General features: G+C 42.7%; 1 protein-coding gene across 2 annotated transcripts in view; it reads right to left on the minus strand.

Annotated features, from left to right (window-relative positions):
- LOC134798680 (histone-lysine N-methyltransferase ash1) overlaps positions 1 to 23409 on the minus strand; it is a 93268-nt gene that overhangs the window by 15487 nt on the left and 54372 nt on the right. For both annotated transcript variants that reach the window (XR_010145247.1, XM_063771050.1), the window contains exons 4-6: positions 6779 to 6952; positions 6184 to 6316; positions 245 to 6110 (exon numbers count right to left, since the gene is read on the minus strand). Coding sequence is in view for 1 of the 2 variants with exons in the window: in XM_063771050.1 (XP_063627120.1) it covers positions 245 to 6110; positions 6184 to 6316; positions 6779 to 6952 (6173 nt within the window). In the remaining variant the exon portion in view is untranslated. The remainder of the gene's footprint in view (positions 1 to 244; positions 6111 to 6183; positions 6317 to 6778; positions 6953 to 23409) is intronic.

Below are 23409 nucleotides of genomic sequence, written 5' to 3' on the forward strand. Positions count from 1 at the left end.
TTAATGCTATACAAAATACGCGGCTGATATTTATCTGCCGTGTGTAAGAACCATATAAGTTTATCACATTAAAATACTAATTAATTCTCCTCGCGCAATAAAGTACTCATTTAAACCAATTATGTATATTTAAGTTAAAGCTAAATGGATTCTAAAAATGAACTTAAAAAGGGAAGTTGTTTGTTCAGAAAGCGATTTACGTCCTTTGAATAACAGTATAGGAAGAGGTATTATTGTTACTTACTCTTCCTTATAGTAGTCGGAGAACAAGCCGGCGACGAGGAACTTCTTCCTCAGCCTCGGGTTCCGCTTGGACACGGGCTTCTCGCGGTCGCTGCCGGCCGGGCTGTCGTCACGCGATGACGCCACCCGCTTCTTGCTGATGATGCTCTTCGACAGCACATCGATGCTCTTCTCGAAGTCTATCTCTTTCTCGTGCAGCGGCAGCGGGTCGTTCTCGTCGTGGTCTCGCAGGGTATCCACCGACGGCTCGCGAGATTTAGAACACGGCTTGCGACTTGTGACCGTATCTAGTGAACTTTCTCGTGAACTTGAGTGGACTTCGGCGGTTTTCTTGTTCATTTGACACGAGCGAGACTTTCGCCTTGTTGTGATAGAGGGTTTCACCGATTTAGCCGGTGTTTCTTTCGGGGTTTCCACCTTCTGATCGGTTTTGGCTTTGCTCTTTCCTTCTTCATTGGTGTTGTCCGAACTTCTAGTTAATCTCCTTTCGCAAGGGTACAAAACGGCCAAACTCGATTTTGGTCGCAAACTTACTTTGCTGTTTTTCTCGACGTTTTTCCTCTTGGTAAGAATTTCGTCGATTTCTTGAGAGGGAGACATCGCTCGGGTCTTGCGCTTCAAGCCTTCCATCTGACTTGCCGGCCTATCGGCTTTCAGGTTTAGCAAACTGAGCGGTATGCTGTCTTCAGGGTCGTTACCGAGAGAGCTAGTCAGCGACGGTATGCTGTCTGTCTCACTCATTACCTCCCATTTATTCACGTGATTTTTGATTTCCTTATCAGTCTTAGATTGTTTCAGTTGTAGAGCCGGAGCTCTCAAGATGGATGAACCACTGCTCTTTTTAGCTGTGTTGGGGGTCAATGTACTGCCAGCAGTTTTGTTGTTGTTTTCATTGACTACCTTTCCTTGCAATTTTTCAAGAGCCACGACTGTGAGGCGAGCCTGCTGCCTCGGACATTCGTCTTTATTTAGTACAACCTTGAGTTCCGGTTTGTTACTAGTGCGTTCCAAGAAACTGTTCATCGCTTCTCCGTCTTTAGGCACTCTGTCAAACGCGGAGTTGTTATCAGTGTCCTCGGATGTCAGATGGCTGTCAGACGTAGTCGCGTTGTGACTACTATTAGGATCCAATTTCTTCTTTTTCCTCTTGACGCTTGGAAAACCAGTTCTGTTAATAGCTTTCCGCCTCCTTGTCTTTTTCTTCGTAGTGTCCCCTGTTTTGCTGTCGCTGGAATCAGTGACCTCAGATTTCTTTTCTGGTAAGTTCATTTTCTTCATACACTCGGCCATAGACAGCTTCTCTGCTTGAATCTTAGGGACCAGCAGTTTAGTTGATAACATGGAGAGTTTGCTTTCCTTTATAATGTTGTTAATGGTTTTCTTTTTCTTCTTGTCACGCCCGTCATCATTCTCATTATTAAGATTTCTTTTGGGTTGACGTAAGTTGTGGCTACTTGTCTCCTGGATTTTATCTGATAATACAGACGCTATGGACTCCCCTCGCTTCGGCCTTATAATCGGTTCCGGCGTCTCGGAAATTAAAGGTAATGGGATTTCCGACTCGGTATCTATCGGCGTAAGGAGACACGCTATACCTTTGCTGTCTGAACTTTTAGATTTCAATTTAGACTTCGCATCTCCTAATGCATTTGAGACGCAGATAGACGACTTAGGTATTTGATCTTCCAAATCGACTGACGACTCGAAAATGCCCGTTGGTTTGTCGATGTTGACAACTGAAGACTGTTCGATAGCCAGATCAGATACTTTTGTCTTTTTTGTGTCCATTACCTTCCCTTTAGACACCGGGGATTTAATAACAGTTGCTCTAGTGCTGACTTGAGCAACTTCCTTCACTCTGCCTTTGTTGTCTGATGACTTAACTGGATCTGAGTTTACCTTTTCTTTTTCAAGGATACGGGATTCTATTGATTTCCGTATATTGTTGTTCAGAAGTGTGTCCAACACCTTGGTCGCTGCACTTGGATTTATCTTTGAAACTAAATTACTTGTCAGGCCTTCTAACCTATTTTTCTTACGAGTCATTATTTCTGATTTCTGGGCAGGCAGTATTGAACTTTTATATAACGATCGAGCTGACATGCTCTTTAATGGATCGGAAGAGGAATTGTTCGCGGATGTTTCATTATGAGGTGATACGGATTCAGATTTTTGGTCTTCTTTTATCTCTTCCTTGGAGTTGTTTTGATTGACGTCTTTACAAATATTCGCGCCGGCAGTTTTGTCTTCTGCTAACTTTTTAGATAAAGATTGTACAACTTGGTCCAAACTAGAGTTAGATATAATTTTGTCGGCCTCTAGTCTGTGTCGCTTTTTTGGTGTTACAATAGGTGCCGTGTGGCGAATTGGAGAAGCTTTTCTTTCCGATCTAGGAGAAGAAACTCTGTGTGTGTCCATTTTCAATGTTTCTGTTTTGATATCAGATTCCTTGGTTTTAGGCAATGATTTTTCTAAATCGTGAACTATTTTGTGCACAGCTTTGAGCTTATCAGATGTTTCGAAAATTCTTTTCGATAGTTCTGATTGTTCTGCACTTGGTTTCTTTATAGAGAGTTCATCGTCAGTGGCGTTCAAGGAATTTGGAGAATGATTTTTACTTAGGCACGGACTACTTTCGTCGACTTTCACGACCAGGTTATCAGTCACGGAGCTGAAAGTAGTTTTTGACACCTTAATTGTAATATCAGAGTTTTGTAGTTTGGGGTCTTGACTCACTGCTGAAGTGGGAGCACCTTTGACATTATCAGAACCCTTTTTTACCTTCTCGTGTGAAACTTTTGGTTTTGGAGATTCTTGCTGACTGTTACTGCGTAATTCGCCCATGCAGTCTGTCTCTGTACACAGAAATTGTTCAGGATTAGTTCCACTTTTCAAGTTTTCGTCAAACTCAGCTGTAACTAAACTCAAACTTAAGGAGTTGCTTGTGGATGAATTGATGTGGTAATGTCTCTTTTTAAGAGGTAATTTGTGCTCATTGGTGTCCTTGCCGCCCTTGCTTTGAGATTCTGTTAATTGTTTTTTGTGCCTTCGTTTCGTAGTGGGTGTGACTGTTTCCTGGTTGTCAGATGTCTTTCTTTTTTTGGAACCCCTTTTGACTACTTTTGGGGCGGCTGCTGGTTCAGGCGGAGGCTTGTCGACACTTTTTACTGGAGGCGTACCAATGCCTGTTATTAATTTAGGTGCAATTTGACACAACTTGATAAAGTTCCCTATTAAGCTGTCCATGTCCTGAGTGAACTTTTGATCTATCGTGTCTATAGATTTCGTATATGACTCTCGACATCGTGACACCGATCTCGATCTGTGTCTTCTTCGACTTCGATGCCTATGATGTTTGTTCTCGGTTTTGATGGTAATTCTAGAAGGCCTTTCGGAAGGTTTTAAATTGATTTTGGGCGGCGCTAGAACTACAGTCCTTCTGTGTTTTCGAACATGCAGCAACGGTTTCATCTGCGTTTTCTTGACGTTTAGAAAAACATTTCTGGTGAGTGATTTATTCGGAATGTAGCTATTTTTGGCGCCTTCGAAAACATTAGGAATTTGCTTGGCATGGCTTTCTTTTTTCGCGCTTTGTGAGAACTGTGTATTTGAATTTTTCAACTTTTTCGGAGACGTTTTAGAATTGCTTTTAGATCCGTGCGATTTCGAAACGGTACAGATTGGCAGCGCTCCAAATTTATGCGTAAATGTCGGTTTCAGTCCAGGCAAATTTCGTCCAGAATGGTTTGATTTTGATGGAGATTTGAGTAGGGTATTGTTGTTATTGTGGCTAACTTTAAATATGTTATATGTAGTGACCGGCCTCTGCAGGCCACTGAACACCGGGCCCGGCGCAAACGGGTCCGAGGAATTCAATCGAAGTACATGTTTACGGTTCATTTTCGTGAAACCAAAGCTATACTTCGATTGCACTGGGTATTTAGTACAAACACTGACATATTTAGGACTAGCGTTAGGTTTTCTCAAGTAACTTTCACAATCTGAGTCACTTGAACTGTGGCCAAGAGTGAGACTGCTAAATGTTTTGTTAGCTAATGATAGAATCTCTTGATCGGAGACGAAATGCTTTTGATTTTTATAATAAGACCTGTCCCTCACTGATCTCGTTTTCTTGAGTTTCCTCATGCGCCGCCTCATGCTCCTGACACTGTAATCCGTTTTGTAACCGGACTTGTCACTCTTGTAACCAGATTTGTGGTCACTTTTGTACCCGGAACGATAGTAGTCGCTCTTGTAACCCGATCTACACCCGTAGTCACTTTTGTAACCGGACTCCATCAGCCTGCTGCAGCTCTTGTACGGTTTGAACTCGTGATCGCTTTTGTAACCAGACAAAATATCTTTGTACTTGGGGTTTAGATCAATTTCTTTCCACGTCGGGTCCAAAGGGTCGTCGGCGGCGGCTTCGTTTTCACTCTGATTATCTCTCCACGTGTTGGTGAAAGACTTAGTATTCTTCTTGGGAAGGTTTGCCAGCTTGCTGTTAACTTCTTTACGTTTAGCATAAACCCCGGATAAAACGGACCTGTTGGCCGGTGCCGACTCCTCCTCACTATCGGCAGAGTCGTAGTGGTTTTTATCTTTCGCCGCCTTGGGACTCTTTGTAATTTTAGTTTTGTTTACAGGTTTCCTCCCGACCTTCTTTCTTGGAGGATACAGCACTCGGTCAGTCGCGTAGAGCATTCGATCAAGTGCGGCTATGTCTAATTTGTGGTCATTTTTCTTAGCCTTCTCGAACTTATTTTGTTCTTGCTTTAACGGGACTGGGGAGGGCGCTTCCGTTTTGATTTGTTTAATTTCATTTTCTATTCTCTTCTTCTGGTATTCACTATCACTGGAGTCGGAACGCAAGTGCGCAGTATTCCTACTTGCAGATTTAGATCTCATGTTTCTTCTTTCCCTCGTGTTATTTTCTTTCTGCACAGACTTTCTGCTCTGCCTGCCGTGCGGCTCGTCGATGTCGTGGCGCCGTAGCGGGGAATGTGTAGGAGAATTGTGATTGGAAAGTATACCAGAATCGGGGGAGACGTTAGGCGGATCATTATTATGAAAATCATTTATACCGATTAGTACAGATTTTCCTTCACCGTGAGATTCTACTGCTTTACTCCTGAAATCGTTTGCAGGTTCTCTGACTTTCCGAGGTCGCCCTCGTTTTCTTCTAGATTCTACAATAACATTCTTAACATCTTCTTGAGATTCAACAGAATTTGTGCTGATTGTATCTAATTTCTGAGGATCAATATGACTCATTGGATTTAGATCAGAACTAACTACAGATAAAGAAGAGCATTTCAACATATCACTTGCGGTTCCGAGCTCTGAGCTACCCTGTGTAATATCTATATTCATAAAGTCATTATTATCCACGCAGTCTTCGAGACTTGGTGGATTAGGTATCGATATCCCCACCGATTCCGATACTGAAGTGATCTCTTCGAGATCTTGATTGATTTGCGAGAGCTCCTCCGTTTGTTGGGGGCTCAGATGCTGTGTGGGGTTTAAGAAGTTAGTTGCTATAGGCGGTATATCGGGCAAGGTGTTTATTTGGCCTAGAACGCAGTCGCTGACGGTGCCGACGCCTTCGATGGAGTTCGCGGGCAGCGCGCAGGCAAGCGGCGCCGTGACGGTGGGGATGGGCGTGAGCGGCGCGGTGCTACTGCTAAGTAGCTGTGTTTGCGCATTAAACTGTTGCAACAGACTAGACGCGTAATGAGTGGTGCTCGGGTGCGAGACGCCCGGATTGGAGCACTCGTTTTCCGAGCCCGACGAATCCGCCGTCGCCCTTTGTATCGCAGCCGTCACTAACTGCGGCGTGAGCTCCATTTCGCTGCTCGACCCGTCTCCTGAAATAGACATGAAATGTCAGCGACTCGTAGACTTGATAGATATTAGGAGGGCGTGTAGCGCAGTACTCACCATTGTCGGCGATGGATTTGTCATCGTTGTCAGCTGCTGCGGCGCCGACAAACGCGGGGAAGTTGGGCTGCTGCGTCGCCGCGCTCGATGTTTGTTCCGGAAATAGTTCCGCGAGGTCCGCATCATCGATAACCTGGAAATAAATTTCAAGTTAGCGTCTTAGCGAAGTAAATACCAGAAGATATTTATTTATTTATCAAAAGATATTAGCTCTAAGGTTGGTAGCTTAGGACTCAATTGAATCGTCACGATGATTTTGCAATTTGGAATATAGGTAATACTACTCCTGTACAAAATTTTGAGGATTTTAAATAACGACTTGTTTTTACATACTTGTAAATAGCGAAAGCCGCGGCATCAACCGTCGAACCTTGTTAATGCTAACTTCAAAAACCCGAGGCAAGCCGAACTGCCGGACACAGATCCGTAGCGAGTACACACTAATACAAATGTTACCTGCAGCTGGCAAGCAGCGACGAGGGCAGCGCTGGAGTCGTCAGGGGAGGCGTGCGCCGAGCCCGCGGCCTCGGCCGAGTCCGAGTCGGAGGACGACGAGGATGGGCATGGAGGGAACTGTCAGGCTAGTACACATTACCTGCAGCTGGCAAGCAGCGACGAGGGCAGCGCTGGAGTCGTCCGGGGAGGCGTGCGCAGAGCCCGCGGCCTCGGCCGAGTCCGAGTCGGAAGACGACGAGGACGATGAGGACGAAGAGGAGGAGGACGACGACGTGCTGCTGCTGACCGCGCTCTCCGGCGTTTGTGCTACGAACTGTTGACAAGAAAAGGTTCTAATTAGTTTTTTTTAGGTTATAGGCACTTATTTATCGAAATAGTTTACAGTTCTCTACTTAGTCTATCGGACTTTAGGTAGATAACGACATTCGATCATAAGGTTATAGATATCAGTCATGTATAGAATAGAAACCACAAATAACATGTAGCTTAGGTAATTCTTGTAGTCAGTCATAATCTGAGCAAATCAAAGCCGTAAAAGGCAAGACCTATATTTCGTTACTTTAATAAATATCATTATTGCGAGTTAGCGAGTGAGGTGAGTGCAATTGCCGAGCAGCGATTTGCCACGACAGAGGTGTTGTAACGACGCAGATCACTTACTTATTAGATGGAACCTATTGGTTATGCGCGAATTGCGTGATAGAAGAAATGAGTGATGACTACGCAAGACATAAAATGAAAATGATTGGCTGTCGTTTGAGTCAACTGTCAAATGGTTTTAACAGGTTCTATCCTAGTCGGTGAAGTCGGTTTCGAATCATGGTATTGTATGGCATTTTGTTTGTGTTTATCACAGTTTTTTTATCACAGTTAAGTGTAGAAGCCAGTCTCAAACTAAGTGGACCGAAGAAAAGGACTCGATTTCCTCTAAGCTTTGCTCTGATGAAAGTCTAAAAGAGGTGTGAATGGACAGAAGCCAAAGGGCACATTGGAGAGGGAACGACCAGGGAGATTTGATAACTGTAAGTCTTCGTAAACGCAGTCACGTTTGAGCCTATGAGGGGTAGTCTACGTATATGGCCCTAGGTGACCGCAATACACACCAACTAGCCATTCAAATCTCATATGCGCGGCGACATAAAATTTAATGACTGGCTATATGTTCCTGTAAATGGTATTGCCTATTAACATACTTGATCGCGGATTAATAAAATGACAATGCCATTTAATTAACAGCTGTGTAGTCCATTAATCGGAACAGTGAACACCTGACTGTGAGTATAAATTTAGAGCGCCCCACATTCTTAATAGAAGTTATAAATATCTTGCTCTATTTCAGTTCAGTAATTCTAAAAAACGAGAAGGAAATCATTAGTGTTATTTATGGAGAGCTGACAGGCGTGATCATATTTTAATGCTCCGTCAATTTCAATCCTAGATCGTGAGAGGCAAGCCGTAGCGCCGTCGAACAGTCTCAAGTAGGAATTTGAGCGTAAGCAGTTGTAGTATAAGGTACCTACCTCCGAAAAAATTTGAACCTTGTTCGACTTTAAATATCTGGGGGTTTAGCCAAGATGACTATCGTACATCGGACAGATGCTACGAAATGTCACGTCATCAATTTCCATACATTATTTAAGTTTCGATTGGCGTTTTCCATCAACGATTGTTATCATCGTGGCTCTGTAGCGTAACTTATTCATTGAAAATCTAGTACTTACTCTACTCTATATAATTCTGTACCTAGGCAATGAATAAACGCTGGGTTATTCGGAGTGTTGTTTTTACTATTAAGCTGGTGGCGAGGGTGCTAATCAATAAGGCGGAAGGGCGAACAACCCTCTGGAAGGGGTTGAGCACATGTCGCGTGGCCGACGGCCTTATCACGGCCGCATATCAATCGCCGTGGAAACTACCCCATAAACTTGTCCTACGTGCAGGTTTACTTGCAACTAAAAATGAATTTATAAACAATAAAAACTAGCCGTGGTTAAGGTAAAATTATTACCAACAGTCCAGGTTTTATGATATCGCAATTGCACTTTTGTTATTTTATATCCAGCTCGGATTTCGGTATTAGAATTTACTGTTATACCAGCATTTGTTAGAATCATGACACTAACAAAACAAACTAGGTTAAGGCAAAGTGGATTCCCCACTAAATAATCCATAAAATATCAGGGATGCATTGATGGTGCAGCTAATATTTGTTTATTAATTGCCGCCGTTGTGGATTGGTCGATTAATAAAAAGTTAGGCGTGCTGATCACAGATAATATCTGATCTTACAATGTTTCAAGCCTGAGAGCCTGACCACAACAAGGACGCAAGTAGGTGGTCCATTCCATTCCCAATTACACGTATTATTTCGCAACTCGGCTGCCACTCAGAGCTGCGACTAATGACGCGATCAGCATAACTGTTCCGATCGAATAAGGCCTGGCGAATTCAAACACATTCGAATCAGAGCTTTCTGTACCATCTGGGGCATGCAGCGAAATAATACAATTGCTACATAGACAAATATGAAAGCTCTGAGCATTTGAATCGACAATGGGATAACGGTTATACAGACGGCGCCGACACGAATATCACATTAACGGGCTCGTGATCTGCGGAGATTTATATCTGACAGCGGGCCTCAAACAAACAATATGCTATCGCTATCGCATACATTACGGTCTTCGGTGTCGATTTTATTCACGATACCTCCTAGCTAACAAGCGAAACTATGTAAAAGTTATAGCAGTGCTGAGAAATATTGCATCTCGCAAATGGCTGTTGTATATTAGGTTGTAGTTTTAACTTTCAATATACGTATGTACCGCCTGATAATAATATTTCCTCTACAGTTTCTAGATGTCAAGAAAATCTCTGAATCATCTGATCTGCTCGGTAAAAATCAGAAAGTGTTGGATATGACGTTCGGTATAGTTAAAAGTTAAATCTAAGGCTTTATTTTTGAGAAAAACCGAAACCAAAGTGCTGAATAATAGCGCAACGAGCGCAACAATTGATTACTAACGAAGCGCGAAAATCCAGAACATATTGCAAAAATACATCAATAAATCTACCAATTTAGGATGAAATAATTGAAAAAACCAACAAGACTTCCATTTAACCAAGTAAATGGCTGTTCTCGGCAGTGTCGTTGACGCAGTGACGCAACAAAAACTATCCTTGTGTTGAAATTGTTTTTGCTATTAACTACGAGTGTGGATGTCGACAATCGACAAACAGATCGTCGGGTCGATGACCGGGAAACGCCGGCAGAACAACAGACGAAATTATCGCTTATTGAGGTTCGGAGATGATATTAAATGCGTAATGAATGAGGCTAGAAAGCACTTAGCACGCGCAAACACGTACCGCGCATAATTGAGCGGTTTCTAGCGTCTGCGAGATGTGTTAAGGTGCGTCCTCATTTGTGTAGCCTTCGGGTGAGCATGCTCAATTGACATCTTCCTAGCCTTCGGCAAGTCGAAGCCAAGATAAATCATGCTCGATACAAGTAAAATGGAGAGCTACCTTTCACATACTTCGTGACTTTAACAAAAGACAGTAAAAGGTCGTTTCTATTGGCTCAATGTTAACACATAGGTAAACGAAAGTTAACCTACTTAGCTAGGGTAAAATCTGCGATTATATTTATCTCGTTACTATGATTTATTCGTATTCCTTAGTACTCAGGTAAAAAAAAGCCTGAAATCCTGAATATCGGGTCAGATTGATTTGTGATTACCTACTGAATAGCATGTTCCTTTATCGTTCCAAAATTGTAACTGTGGTTGGTGTGGTAGGTGTGGATTCTTTCATTGGTGAATTCGACGCAACAGATCTTTAGGTACTTACAGTACAAGAAATAAGTACGGTACCTACTTAACTGTTGAATGAGAAATCGTTTCGCACTGGTGTATCGGACGTCGGACCGGGCCGTGAACTTGACCGCCGCGATAGGCGATAAACCAGCCACGGGCGATATCAAATCGCGCGATACAGCAGGAGAAAGGTCGCTCTTAAATCCCGTATCCACAATAATATTGTTTCGCCTGTTGCACTCCATTTTTATTTTCAATATACGGAAGAGTGTATTGAGCAATTTGTGCGAGTAGGAAGCGTTTCGCGGTGCGGTAGGGCCGTGAACTTGACTGCCGTGATAACCGATCGGTGCGGTGTCGGCGCGCACAGAGAGGTCGCGCCTAAATGTCATTGTCCGCCAATTGCGATTACACGGTTCGTATCTGCGGTAGATAATTATCAGTTAAGATTAATAAATTGCTAACGACCTTGAATATCTTTCCTTATTGTTTAATGGTAATCGGGAGGATTAACCTTTCGGAGCCTGGTGTCCTGCGTGACCTTTGCGATTAAAATAAAGACCTTGAAAGGCGAGATACAAAGGGCACTAATGGGAACCTAATGAATGATCAAAAGAAAATAAAAAGTAAGTATTGATTATTAGAAACCCTTGCTCCGTAACACCATTAGCAATCCAGCACAACGGAAAAGCATTGCTTGTGAAAGTTGTGAAAATGGTCTCAGCTTTCAAGTCGGGAAGTAATCGAGCCCGTCTATTATTTTGATAAGGTTATCCAAATAATAAGCTAACTCGTGAGACCGTGGCGAGTGGTCTGAAAGGGCACATTCACGTAACACTAGGTAGTTTGTCAGCAGCGGTTTCATAATGTCCAGCATATCTCCAGATACGCGGACCGGCTTCGCGGCAGTCATTCGCGCTAAGCACCAATCATAGGAGCATTGCGCAATTTAAAATGTTCCTTAAGCAAATGGGTAAAAGGATTGTAATCCTACGTAGTTACTGGACGTTGGAACCTTTTTGCACACTAGAGGGTTCCGAGGCCGAACGCTCACGTAATTGGTAACGATTATTAAGAGAATTTATATTCGATAAGTTGACGGGTTAAGCCCGAGATACGATTGAAGTTAAACAGGGACATGTTTACTTGCTTGATTCGTTTTGTAAAACGTGCCTGACTAATGGACTTCAATTTTAATTCAGTACAAGAATAATTATCTCTTGGTATTTTGTTTAATAAGTTCGGTTCTTGGGTTGGTTTGTCACTTTGTACAGCGGAATTTATTGTACCTACACTCTAAAAAATGAAGACCAACTAAGAGCAGTTTTCTCTTAGTTGACGTTAAGTTAATTACAACAATAACGATCTTATATAAATCAAAGAAAGCTGATTACTTAAAACAATAAGTGTATCTGTGATTGAACTAATAAAGTAGGTATGTTATTAATCCTAACAATTGTATACTTTGCATCTATTATTAACTTGTTGGCATAATTATGTAACGTAGGTTAATTCAATCCTTAACAAATTAATTAAAACAGATAAATATGTTAATAGTTATGAACATTTTAATAGTTTATTTGATTATTTTGTCTTTGTTGATTTACATAAGATTTGGTAGTTCAATCAACTAAACATACAATATTTAGAACAACGAAGATAAAACATTCAATCCCATTATGATCAAATTATTGTATTCATTACGAAACTAATATTCCATTCTACTAAGAATTATTTGTTAAATCGATTTTCTTAATAATTAAATTAAATAATCGGTTAATCCGATCAATCAAGAGATAAGCGGGGGGAGCGCCTGTACACCCGCTTTCCGCCCCGCCCGCGCCCCTCTCGCGGCGTGTGCCACCGTGCGAGCGAGCAGTCGAGTCTCAGTAGCATGCAGTTGCGTTAAGCTCATTCAATTACTTATTCCTCTGGAAAAACCTGGTGTGTACAAAGTTGAGTGCAGTTGTGGTAGTTCGCACATTGGGCAGACCAAACGCATTATTGCCTGCAGAACTCAGACTGTACAACATACTCGACCATGAAATTAAGCAAGCTTCTAGCGATGCAATATTTGTCCGCAAACTAAAAACCGTCCTACTAGAAATGGCTTGCTATACCATTGACGAGTTCTTCGATAGCCACGGGTCATTGGCTCAATCGCTTACCTACTAAATTATATAGGAATATATGTATTTAATAAAATGTTATTATTAATTGTAATGTTTTGTAATGTTATATGTAAGATAATTGTAAATAAGATGACTTGTAAATGTAAATATTTACCAATAAATATCATATCATATCATATCATATCAATTAAAGAACACATCGCTGCGGTCAAGAACAATCGGGTACAATTAATCACTGGATCGAGTTGCATAGTCCCAAGGTCATTTCGACACCACTATATACCAAGATTGGTAAGAGAAGCCATTGAAATTCACAAATATAAAAATTTCAATCGTGAAGATCGGGTTTTAAACTGTCAAATGTGTGGAATCCTGTGATTTGCTTGTCTAAAAATAACCAGTGAAATCCGAATCAAACTCGCGCAGTGACACTGTGAGTGTAGTGTACTTTCAAAATGTTTAAATTAATAAATAACATCTTATTATAATACTTTTTTGTTTTATTTATTTACCCCTTTTCATAAAACTTTACGGTCCTGATTTAGTTTAATTATGTTTTATCCCTTTCTTTGTTGTTATATTTTATTAACTACTTATTCGTTTAAATGTGATAAATTTCCTTTGTGCTAGTTTTTATACGCGCCGTGCTGAATAAATGCTGGTCCTCGTACTCGTATTATACTCAAGGCATTAGTCTTAAATACTAAGTAGGTAATACAGATTACAGATTTATTCCAGATTTTTTTGAGGATCGGCCTAGACCGGTATGGCTTCACATTTCACAAGCACGCCTCCTCCCGTGTTTGTAAAGCTAAACCGGTCTAGGCCGATCGCCAAAAAGATCTGAAATAAATGTAGAAATAGAAATAGAAATAGAAATATCGTTTATTTGCCAGAAATGTGGTACATAAATTAGGTGGTAACATTCATCTTAAATCGAACATCACATCTCGCCGAGAGTGTAGGCATGCAAATATTACTTACAATCTAGCATTTTAAGATTATCTATATACATATTTACAATTACAACAATATGTATATCTTAGTTGTGGAGTGTAGACTGTAGCTTTTCGTGATGTGGGGGTTCGTTGGGAGAAGCGTAGAAATCCGCCGCTGGAACGCGCTGGCCGCTGTGCTGTCTCGAAGTCCGCTATACCTCCATTTACCGGTATATGTGTTGTGTGAAATGAAAACACATATATTTGATTTATTCACTTGGAGAGTGTTCAGGCTGGTATGAGTGAAGCTCTCTTGATGTCTCTGATATCTCTGAATAAGCCACGAAACGGCTCTGCCTTATATAGTAAAACACAAGGCCGTTTGGTACCTTCTTCAACTAGTGGGTGTATCATGCAGAGTCAGTAATGTATATTTTTGCCAATCTCGTTAATTATAAGCACGTATGAAAGGAGCACGAATCCTAGACTTATAAATAGGTACAATATTAAGCACGTATGAAAGGAGCATGAATCCTAGACTTATAACTAGATATAAAACATTCCACGCAATTCATTTGACATAATATACGAGCACAAAGTAAAACATGATATACAAAAGTAAAAATAGTAACCTAAACGTAGAGACTAATTAAACACATACATGAACCCTAATAGCTATTTACGACAGTCTCCCCCACGTGTGTCAACACCGTCTTCATGCGCGGAGTAAATGGGGATAAGTCTAGAAACTGGGCGGCGGACGTCACCTGCGCGTGTGCGAACAATGGCCACTCTCACATGACCATCTGGGCCAGGAAATAGCTGGGCGATTACGCCTCTGGGCCACGTTCCTCGTGGCATGGAGCTATCAGCAATGATGACTACGTCACCTTCATGCAGTTTTCTCACGTTTTGGTGAGCACCGGGCCTGGGGAGGAGGCTGGGTCGGTATTCCCGCTGCCAGCGCCTCCAAAATTGGTCGGCTAGCGTTTGCGCTGTTTTCCACGAAGAGAGCGACATAATTGCGTCTGTGAAGACACCCAGTGGCGACATGGCACTTGATCGACCGATAAGAAAGTGATTCGGCGTCAGGGCTTCGATGTCTAAATCTGGATTCACTGGTGTCAGCGGTCTGGAATTGACTATGTGCTCTGATTCTAGCAGTAAAGTATGTAGAACTTCTTCGTGGGGTGCTCTTTCTTTCAACTCGTTGATGACGATCGCGTGGTTGCCGTGACTGTAGAGTGCATGAAAATGCTGTACTAATAACTTGACGAAATCTTCTTTTGCATGTAAAACAGGCATGTGCGTGTTTTTATCGATTCTAGCATTTAGTACGATGATTCCGTTTTTGTCAAGTTGTACAGCGATTTTGTATAGCGGAGATTTCTTCAGGAGTGGCCGCCCAGTTTCCAGAAGCTTGATTTCCTCCGGAAATGCAGCATGTTGACTCCGTCGGATTAGTAATATCTCTGCTAAATCTAAATGCCCCTTATTTATCTCTATATCTGTTTTCTTAGCGAACAATGCGGCTTTGAAAACCTCGGCGGCAACCAGAATACTAGCGGTGGCGCGAACTAATCGTACGTTATTAATAATGAACGATCGCCACGCGGGTGCGAGTGAGACGGGTATAGGCGAGTCCCAATCGGTCCCTGTCCACCAAACGAAACGTAACGTATCGCGATCTTGCTCAATTATTTCGATCTGTAAAGACTCTAACAGGTCGGGGCCAGCCAACAGCGCGCTGTTAAACGAACGTCTGTAAGCTGTGGCTGCCGTGTCCCAAACTAATCGCGTTTTCCCGCTTTGCGGCTGAAAAGTTGGGAAGTGCGCCAGAGGCCACGTCCGGGGTGCCTCGGGGGGCGGCGGCGAGTTCATTTTCTCCGCGTAACCTTTGTCGAGTAACATATGCTTTGCGTATTCGGCTTTAAGTTTCGCATCGCGGTCTAGCTTTCGTTCTAGACTGTACAGCCGTTTCAATGCTTGCGCTCGGTTATCGGGGAGTTTCTCGTCATCTGACCGCCAAAGTAAGCCCGAGTGATACCTTTGCTCCCCCGGTATCTTCTCGCAGGTGGCTTCTAACAAATCTAGCGCACGTTGGCCGGGGTCGGCCCGAGGTACCTTCTGCGAAACGCCTAATGATTCTGTCTCAGAATGTCGTTTCGCAAGTTGTAAGGCCTCGTCTTCCGCGGTATTAGGCTTTATGTGCCCAACAAATTGTACCGCAGGTGCGATGCTGTCCGCAGTTTCGTGTATCGTCAAAGCCATTGCCGCGCCTTCGTCAAATAGCGCGAGGGTTTGGACGGTACCTAACGGTTCCGACGCCTCTTCAGGAATGGCTTTGAGACACGTCTGCGGCAGCCTAACATTGAGTACTGCAGGTGCCGCCGGGACACTATTACCGTTCGCGGATGCGGCCGCGCTTAATCCGTGTAATAGTTTATTATGTCCGGCTTCGCACTGACTCATGCCACACGCGACATATTTACATCCAAAAAGTTTACGGTGATTCGCGCCTAGACATCTAAAGCACAATTTAGCTCCCTTTGCCAAGTCCCAGCGCTCAGGTACGGTCGCGGCTAGAAATTTCGAACACTCCTTAACTTCGTGTTCTTTGCCGTTGTTACATATGGCGCACGCTTCGTGCGAGACAGAGACAGACGCTATCTGTCGCTTGGGCTTAGCTCCGGTTGACGCTGGCTTTTTCTTTAAATTGCCATCGCGGTGCTTTACTTGAGCTACGGTCGATTTATTAGTACGCGATCTATTTCCCGTATCACGTGTGTATGACTCGTGGGGATCTGACTCCGAATCCGAACTATAGTCGCGAAGGGACGCGGGGGCGCGGGACCTAGCGAGAGCGTGGCTCGATCGACTGGGCTCGCGCACAGAGGAAACCGCGTTTCGTTCATTTCGCGATCTATCATACGTATCACGGTAGAACGCGGGGTCGCGAGACCTAGAGAGAGCTTGGCTCGATCTTCTGGGTTCGCGCGCAGAGGAAACCGCGCTCACTGCATTCCGTGACCCGTTAGACGTATCACGCGTGTACGTTTCGTGGCAATCTGACTCCGAATCAGAACTAACGTCGCGAGAGTACGCGGGGGCGCCGGACCCAGCGAGAGCGTTGCTCAATCGACTGGGTTCGCGCACAGCGTTTACCGCGTTTCGCGATCTATTAGACGTATCACGCGTGTACGTTTCGTGGTAATCTGACTCCGAATCCGAACTAACGTCGCGAGAGTACGCGGGGGCGCCGGACCCAGCGAGAGCGTTGCTCAATCGACTGGGTTCGCGCACAGCGTTTACCGCGTTTCGCGATCTATTAGACGTATCACGGTAGAACGCGGGGGCACGAGACCCAGAGAGAGCTTGGCTCGATCTTCTCGGTTCGTGCACAGAGGAAACCGCATTCACTGCATTCCGTGATCGGTTAGACGGCTTATGTCGGTTTACGCGCTTGGCCGCAGTACTAATTTCGTTAAGAAACTCGGAAATTGCTACTAACCCGGGTGTTTCTACGTTAGACTGCCTGTATTTGGCCCATTCATAGCGCACTATCAGATTTAATTTATCCACGATTTTATTCACGAGCTCAGGCGCGTGCAAGTATTTCTCTTGACGCAAGGATCTAATGGTGGCGACGGCATTCGCTACATGCGCGGCGAATGAGGCTATATTCGAATTGTCTTCGGATAAACGCGGCATGCGTTTAACATTATGAATTTCCGTAAGAACAATCTCCTCAGGGTCGCCGAACTGCCGTTCCAGCGCTTCCATTATCTCGTACGGATCCTGAACTGTGTACATTATTGATTTTACGGCCGTCCGAGCTTCGCCCTTAAGTGCGCGCCTAATCCGACTGACGTTATTGACGGCACTAAACATGGGCGACGTATCTTCGAACTCTGCCCTAAATGATATCCACTCGGTGATATCTCCGCCGAATGCAGGTAATTCCGGCGGTTTATGGTACATTGGCGCGTAGGTACCATGCGGTACCTCTAAAACGCGCGGGGGCGGTCTGCTAGCCCGGTCGGCGGCTGCACGCGGCGGCGGCTGCGCGGTCTTTTTCGGCGGCGGGAATTTAACGTTTTCTTTCGCGACCTCGTGCTGTAACCTAGCTTGTCGTTCTACCCAAATTCTAGTACGTTCTTCGACGGTCGCGTCACTGCTGCCGACAGACTGCGCCTTCAGTGGCGCAACCTGCGGCCGTAAATTTGCAGTGACGGACCCTGTCTTAGAAGCTTCGACGGTCGCGTCACTGCCGCCGCGAGGCTGCGCCTTCAATTGCGCAATCTGCAGCCGTAAATTGGCAGTGTCGGACTCGGTCTTAGCAACGACTAGACGGGCTTTATGAACCTCGAGCTCGGCCATTAGCACGGACAATTTATTGTCGCGTTCCCTAACCGATTTGCGATTCTTTAATTCGCGATTAGACGGCGCCCGCGACGGCGGCGGCGGCGCATCGGTGTCTTTATTCACTAGCGTATTCGACCTACTACGAATTACTACGGTGGCATCTAACGTCTCCGAGTGTACCGACTCGGTTCCACCGGTAGCATTCGGGTTGCCACTGGTGCCCTTGCTCCTCGTATTAGTCTCGTTGGACGTAGTCTTACCAGACGAGGGGGTAGGGGTATCCATGTTCGGTGCGGGCGCAGGTGGGCCCTTGGTGCGTGATCGTAGGCTCCTTTCTTCCTTTTCGGACATCTTTCTGGCTGGAACCACTTCACTTAACACACGCGGGGGGTCCCTAACTTGACCTGCCTATGCCTATGACTGACCGTTGCCGTGCGCAACGTCAGTGCCCTAAGCGTGGATCCCTCGTGGCACTGAATCTCCCGCAATGGCAAAGTGCTATGCCTAGAACGTTCGAAAGCAGTGTGTGGGCATCAACCATGTGACACTTGCAACGAAAGTTGCCAGGACACGTGAGCGGAGGTGGTCCTACGACGCTGCACGGTCCGTCCGGCAAGCCGGTAAATGGGTTACGGAAAGGTATAGGGTTTGGGTCTAAACCGAAGCGAACTTCTAGGCTCAGCGCGTCCTTTATTCTTTCTTGCCGTCTGAGTCAAGCAACGTTCGCTTAAAACTCAGCGCGTACTTGTTTCTTTCTTGCTGTCTGAGTTAAGCAATGTCGCTTGAAACTCAGCGCGTACGTTTTTCTATCTTGATGTCTGAGTTAAGCTATGTCGCTTGAAACTCAGCGCGTACGTTTTTCTATCTTCATCCGGCTTCAAAAGGACCAAACTGTGGAGTGTAGACTGTAGCTTTTCGTGATGTGGGGGTTCGTTGGGAGAAGCGTAGAAATCCGCCGCTGGAACGCGCTGGCCGCTGTGCTGTCTCGAAGTCCGCTATACCTCCATTTACCGGTATATGTGTTGTGTGAAATGAAAACACATATATTTGATTTATTCACTTGGAGAGTGTTCAGGCTGGTATGAGTGAAGCTCTCTTGATGTCTCTGATATCTCTGAATAAGCCACGAAACGGCTCTGCCTTATATAGTAAAACACAAGGCCGTTTGGTACCTTCTTCAACTAGTGGGTGTATCATGCAGAGTCAGTAATGTATATTTTTGCCAATCTCGTTAATTATAAGCACGTATGAAAGGAGCACGAATCCTAGACTTATAAATAGGTACAATATTAAGCACGTATGAAAGGAGCATGAATCCTAGACTTATAACTAGATATAAAACATTCCACGCAATTCATTTGACATAATATACGAGCACAAAGTAAAACATGATATACAAAAGTAAAAATAGTAACCTAAACGTAGAGACTAATTAAACACATACATGAACCCTAATAGCTATTTACGACATTAGTATTTAAGACTAATGCCTTGAGTATAACAACGAGGACCATCAGCATTATTCAGCACGGCGCGTAAAAAAACTAGAGATCTGAAAGAAATGTATTAGCATGTATTAGTAAATGAGACAAAGTAAGTCATAGTACAATTGAACAAGAATGGTATTGTACTAAACAAGCTTCATAGTTGAAATGATTAAACAATTAAGATTCAAATTGAACAATATCTTAGTTCAGGCTAATAAAATGCATAAGTCGGTGTAATCATGTTCTTAGTTGATCTTATTTGGGTCAAATAGTTAATACAGTAATTCTTCATGTTAACATTGATTTACATCTTAGTTGAAATGATTAAACAATTAAGATTCGAATTGACCAATATCTTAGTTCAGGCTAATAAGGTGCATAAGTCGGTGTAATCATGTTCTTAGTTGAACTTATTTGGGTCAAATAGTTAATACAGTAATTCTTCATGTTAACATTGATTTACTTCTTAGTTAAACTAACTTGTTTGTTTTAGTTGTTACAGTTACGTATCATGATAATAATTATCAAGCCCTTAGTTAGTATAATTATTTTTCATGTAAATATTGAACAAGATCTTAATTGGTTCAGTTACATAACAATAGTAATAGCAATCAGAATTACCTTGTTTGATGTGTCTAAGTTCTTGTTAGGCTCGTATGGAATCAAGATGCTTGATTACGACTATCAAGATATTGATTGGGCCAACCAAATTTTTTTTAGAGTGTATATGGTAGTTAATGTAATGATACCTGTGATCATATTGAATTGTTTGATGTGGTGTTTTTATTGTTTCTGTTATCACGTACCTTTTGGTGTTAAGCTTAATATAAAGTAAGTACATACCTCCCTGGCGAGTAACAGCGAAAGTTAGTGAAGTGAATGGAGTGAAATGATGCACTCATCACTGGCATGTTTCTTTCAAAACATGTAACTAAACCGCCGCATAAGCTAAACCGCCAAAGTTTAAACGAAATAACGAAAAGGACAGGTAGGTAAGTACATTATATAAATTATTACTTTGAAAGATTTGAAAAAAGTCTAAAAGTTACATATTCCTTATTGAGCGTCCGTCTTTGTATCTGAATAAAACCGTAATCGTGTCCAATAAAGTGCTCCGATACACACATACTTTCGTAACTACGTTCCGTTCAATAGTACAATGCATCGCATCGACATCACATAGAGCGAAATTCTCGATTGTGAGAAAGGAATCGCGCTTGGCCGGTTTTTTCTCGGCGATATACTAACTGCAACACTTAACTGTCCATCGCTGGACCTTATTCGTTTGCAATAAGGGTCAAATTGCCAATTAACGGGGGGAGATGGTGGGTAATCGGCCACTACAAATACGGCCGCATCGGCGACTATCTGACATCGGCCACAGCGCTAATAGGCGTTTCGCGCCCATTTATTTTCAGTCTTAGTTTTTGCTGTTACACTTGCTAGCATCACCTACGCAACATCTTAGCTTAGGGTTGTAACCTTCGGGAACTAATTACGATTTACCCTCGTTATAGGAAAAGTACACACACACACCTACATTTACTAAGTAGATTTTTATAGTACTTCCTGAAATTACCGTTTTGATACTTGTAACATATCAAATATTTAACTGAAGTAAAATTGAACAAAATACTCAATAATACACAATATTGTGATCATTTTATTCGACTTTAATGAATATATGCGTACTCAATAGCGGCTAAGCAATATACAATTACATATTATTATTAAATACATTTGAGTTAACAGAAGCACATGTTTTATGAACTATCTCGACGCTTAAAGATAATAAACCAGAGACCCATAAAATGCGCGGTACCTACAATTAAAATGAAGAAGCTCGGTACCACATAATTACAATTTGATTTGTGGTCGTGTGAGTGACTGAGAATCTTCCACTGTGCTAGTAGTGTACACCAATCAATAAAGATTGTGACTGTTTTTTCCCTAGATATTTTGTGGTACAACTGAGAATCCATTATATAAAAAAACCGGGCAAGTGCGAGTCGGACTCGCGCACGAAGGGTTCCGTACCATAATGCAAAAAAACAAAAACAAAAAAAAGCAAAAAAAAAACGGTCACCCATCCAAATACTGACCACTCCCGACGTTGCTTAACTTTGGTCAAAAATCACGTTTGTTGTATGGGAGCCCCATTTAAATCTTTATTTTATTCTGTTTTTAGTATTTGTTGTTATAGCGGCAACAGAAATACATCATCTGTGAAAATTTCAACTGTCTAGCTATCACGGTTCGTGAGATACAGCCTGGTGACAGACGGACGGACGGACGGACGGACAGCGAAGTCTTAGTAATAGGGGTCCCGTTTTACCCTTTGGGTACGGAACCCTAAAAACTATGGTTGTAAATTAAGCGCTTCCGTCAGTATTAATAATAGCTTGGGATCTAGTCTTGATTTCAGACGGGCTGAATGCATGACTTGCACTCGTGGATCAAAATAACGTTAACTATAGCATGTTATCGCCAGCTGTCACACCAGAGCAGGGACCGAATACCGGTATATGTTTCATACAAATTAACCGGTATTCAATATCTAAATATCGAGGTTTTTTTGTGATGTAATTAAAATGTTGAAACTGGGTCGGGATGATCCGGAAACTCCCAATCACAGATAGACATAAGAGTGAAAGAGCGCTGTTGGCTAGACTACACTAACTGCCCGATTCGAACTTTAACATACGTTAATTAATAGATCTAGAAACGATATGGATTAGATGTGTCAGTGTCATAAGTGACGTTTTTGTTTGAAGAAACGTCACAGTTGACACTGACATATCTAATCCATATCGTTTCTAGATCTATTAATTAACGTATCTTAAAGTTCGAATCGGGCCTTAAGCCTCGTGGTAGCCCTGGCTGTCCGGTTGATTGTACTCATCAAGGCTCTACGTTCAAGGACGCGACTAGACGCAACTGTCGAACGACTCTTATTATCCCCGCAGACACATCTCGTTTTTGTCCAACGCTCATTTATATTCATGATACATATCGACGCTTATATCTATAAATTATATCGCCGATAATCTTAGTTTACTCTTAAGGAATTCTTTATTCATTAGCTCATAATTCAAGTTAGTTGCGAATTATAATATTGGTGATAATTTAATGAAATAAAAGTTGTTTATCTAACTTTAAATATTTGAATGATCAACCGTCGATGTGTATCAGAATAAGTTACAAAACCTGTATGATAAGTAAGTACCCGTCAGTTTATTTATATCGCTGGACTCAATGCAGACCCGCACTCCGTCTCCGCACTCAATGCTAGCGTACTTTTTTACAGGGAGCAAAAAATGTACAAAAACTATGAGTCTATGAGTTCAACCACCTCCATATTTTCGAATGTAAACTCATTGTCTATTACACGTTTTTTGTTACACTCGAGCAGATCATGGCAATTTAAGGTGGCAAACATAAACATTAAAGTCATCCCAATTTCAAACACATTTAGAATCATTTTGGTTCCACCGAGTTATTGAATCATCACGAACAAAGCGACCACTCGGACGTATCCGAGTCAAAGAATATGCAAATACACATCAAAGAGTACATCATAATACGAGGATAAGGAATAAGAATAAAATCCACGTGTAAAATAAATACAAAAGAACGGAGCGCACCTTTTGGGATACGTTTCCATAACTTGCGATGCATCAGCTCTTTTAAATCAACAGTCTGTATAATAAAGTCCAACAAGATCAGAAAGGCTTGTCATTGTCATCGTTTAATGCTATAAAATATACGTCCTCAGTATATAATTATACATATACCTGGTGTTTTATTGGCTTTATTGTACGTACCTATGTGCTACCAAACAAGCAGCCTTCATACGCAGGTGGCATAAATAGTGTGCCGGGGAATTGTTTCTGTATAAAAGTAATTGATATAATCGAATGTATGGATCTGCGTCGAGTAGGCAGTAACAATTTTTTTAATGGTACAAGGCGATAGGTACATTAAGTACCTACATTAATTTAACATTACAACATTATTTTCCACGGCGAAT

The sequence above is a fragment of the Cydia splendana genome, chromosome 17 (genome assembly GCF_910591565.1).
Source record: "Cydia splendana chromosome 17, ilCydSple1.2, whole genome shotgun sequence".
Taxonomy (NCBI): Eukaryota; Metazoa; Arthropoda; class Insecta; order Lepidoptera; family Tortricidae; genus Cydia; species Cydia splendana.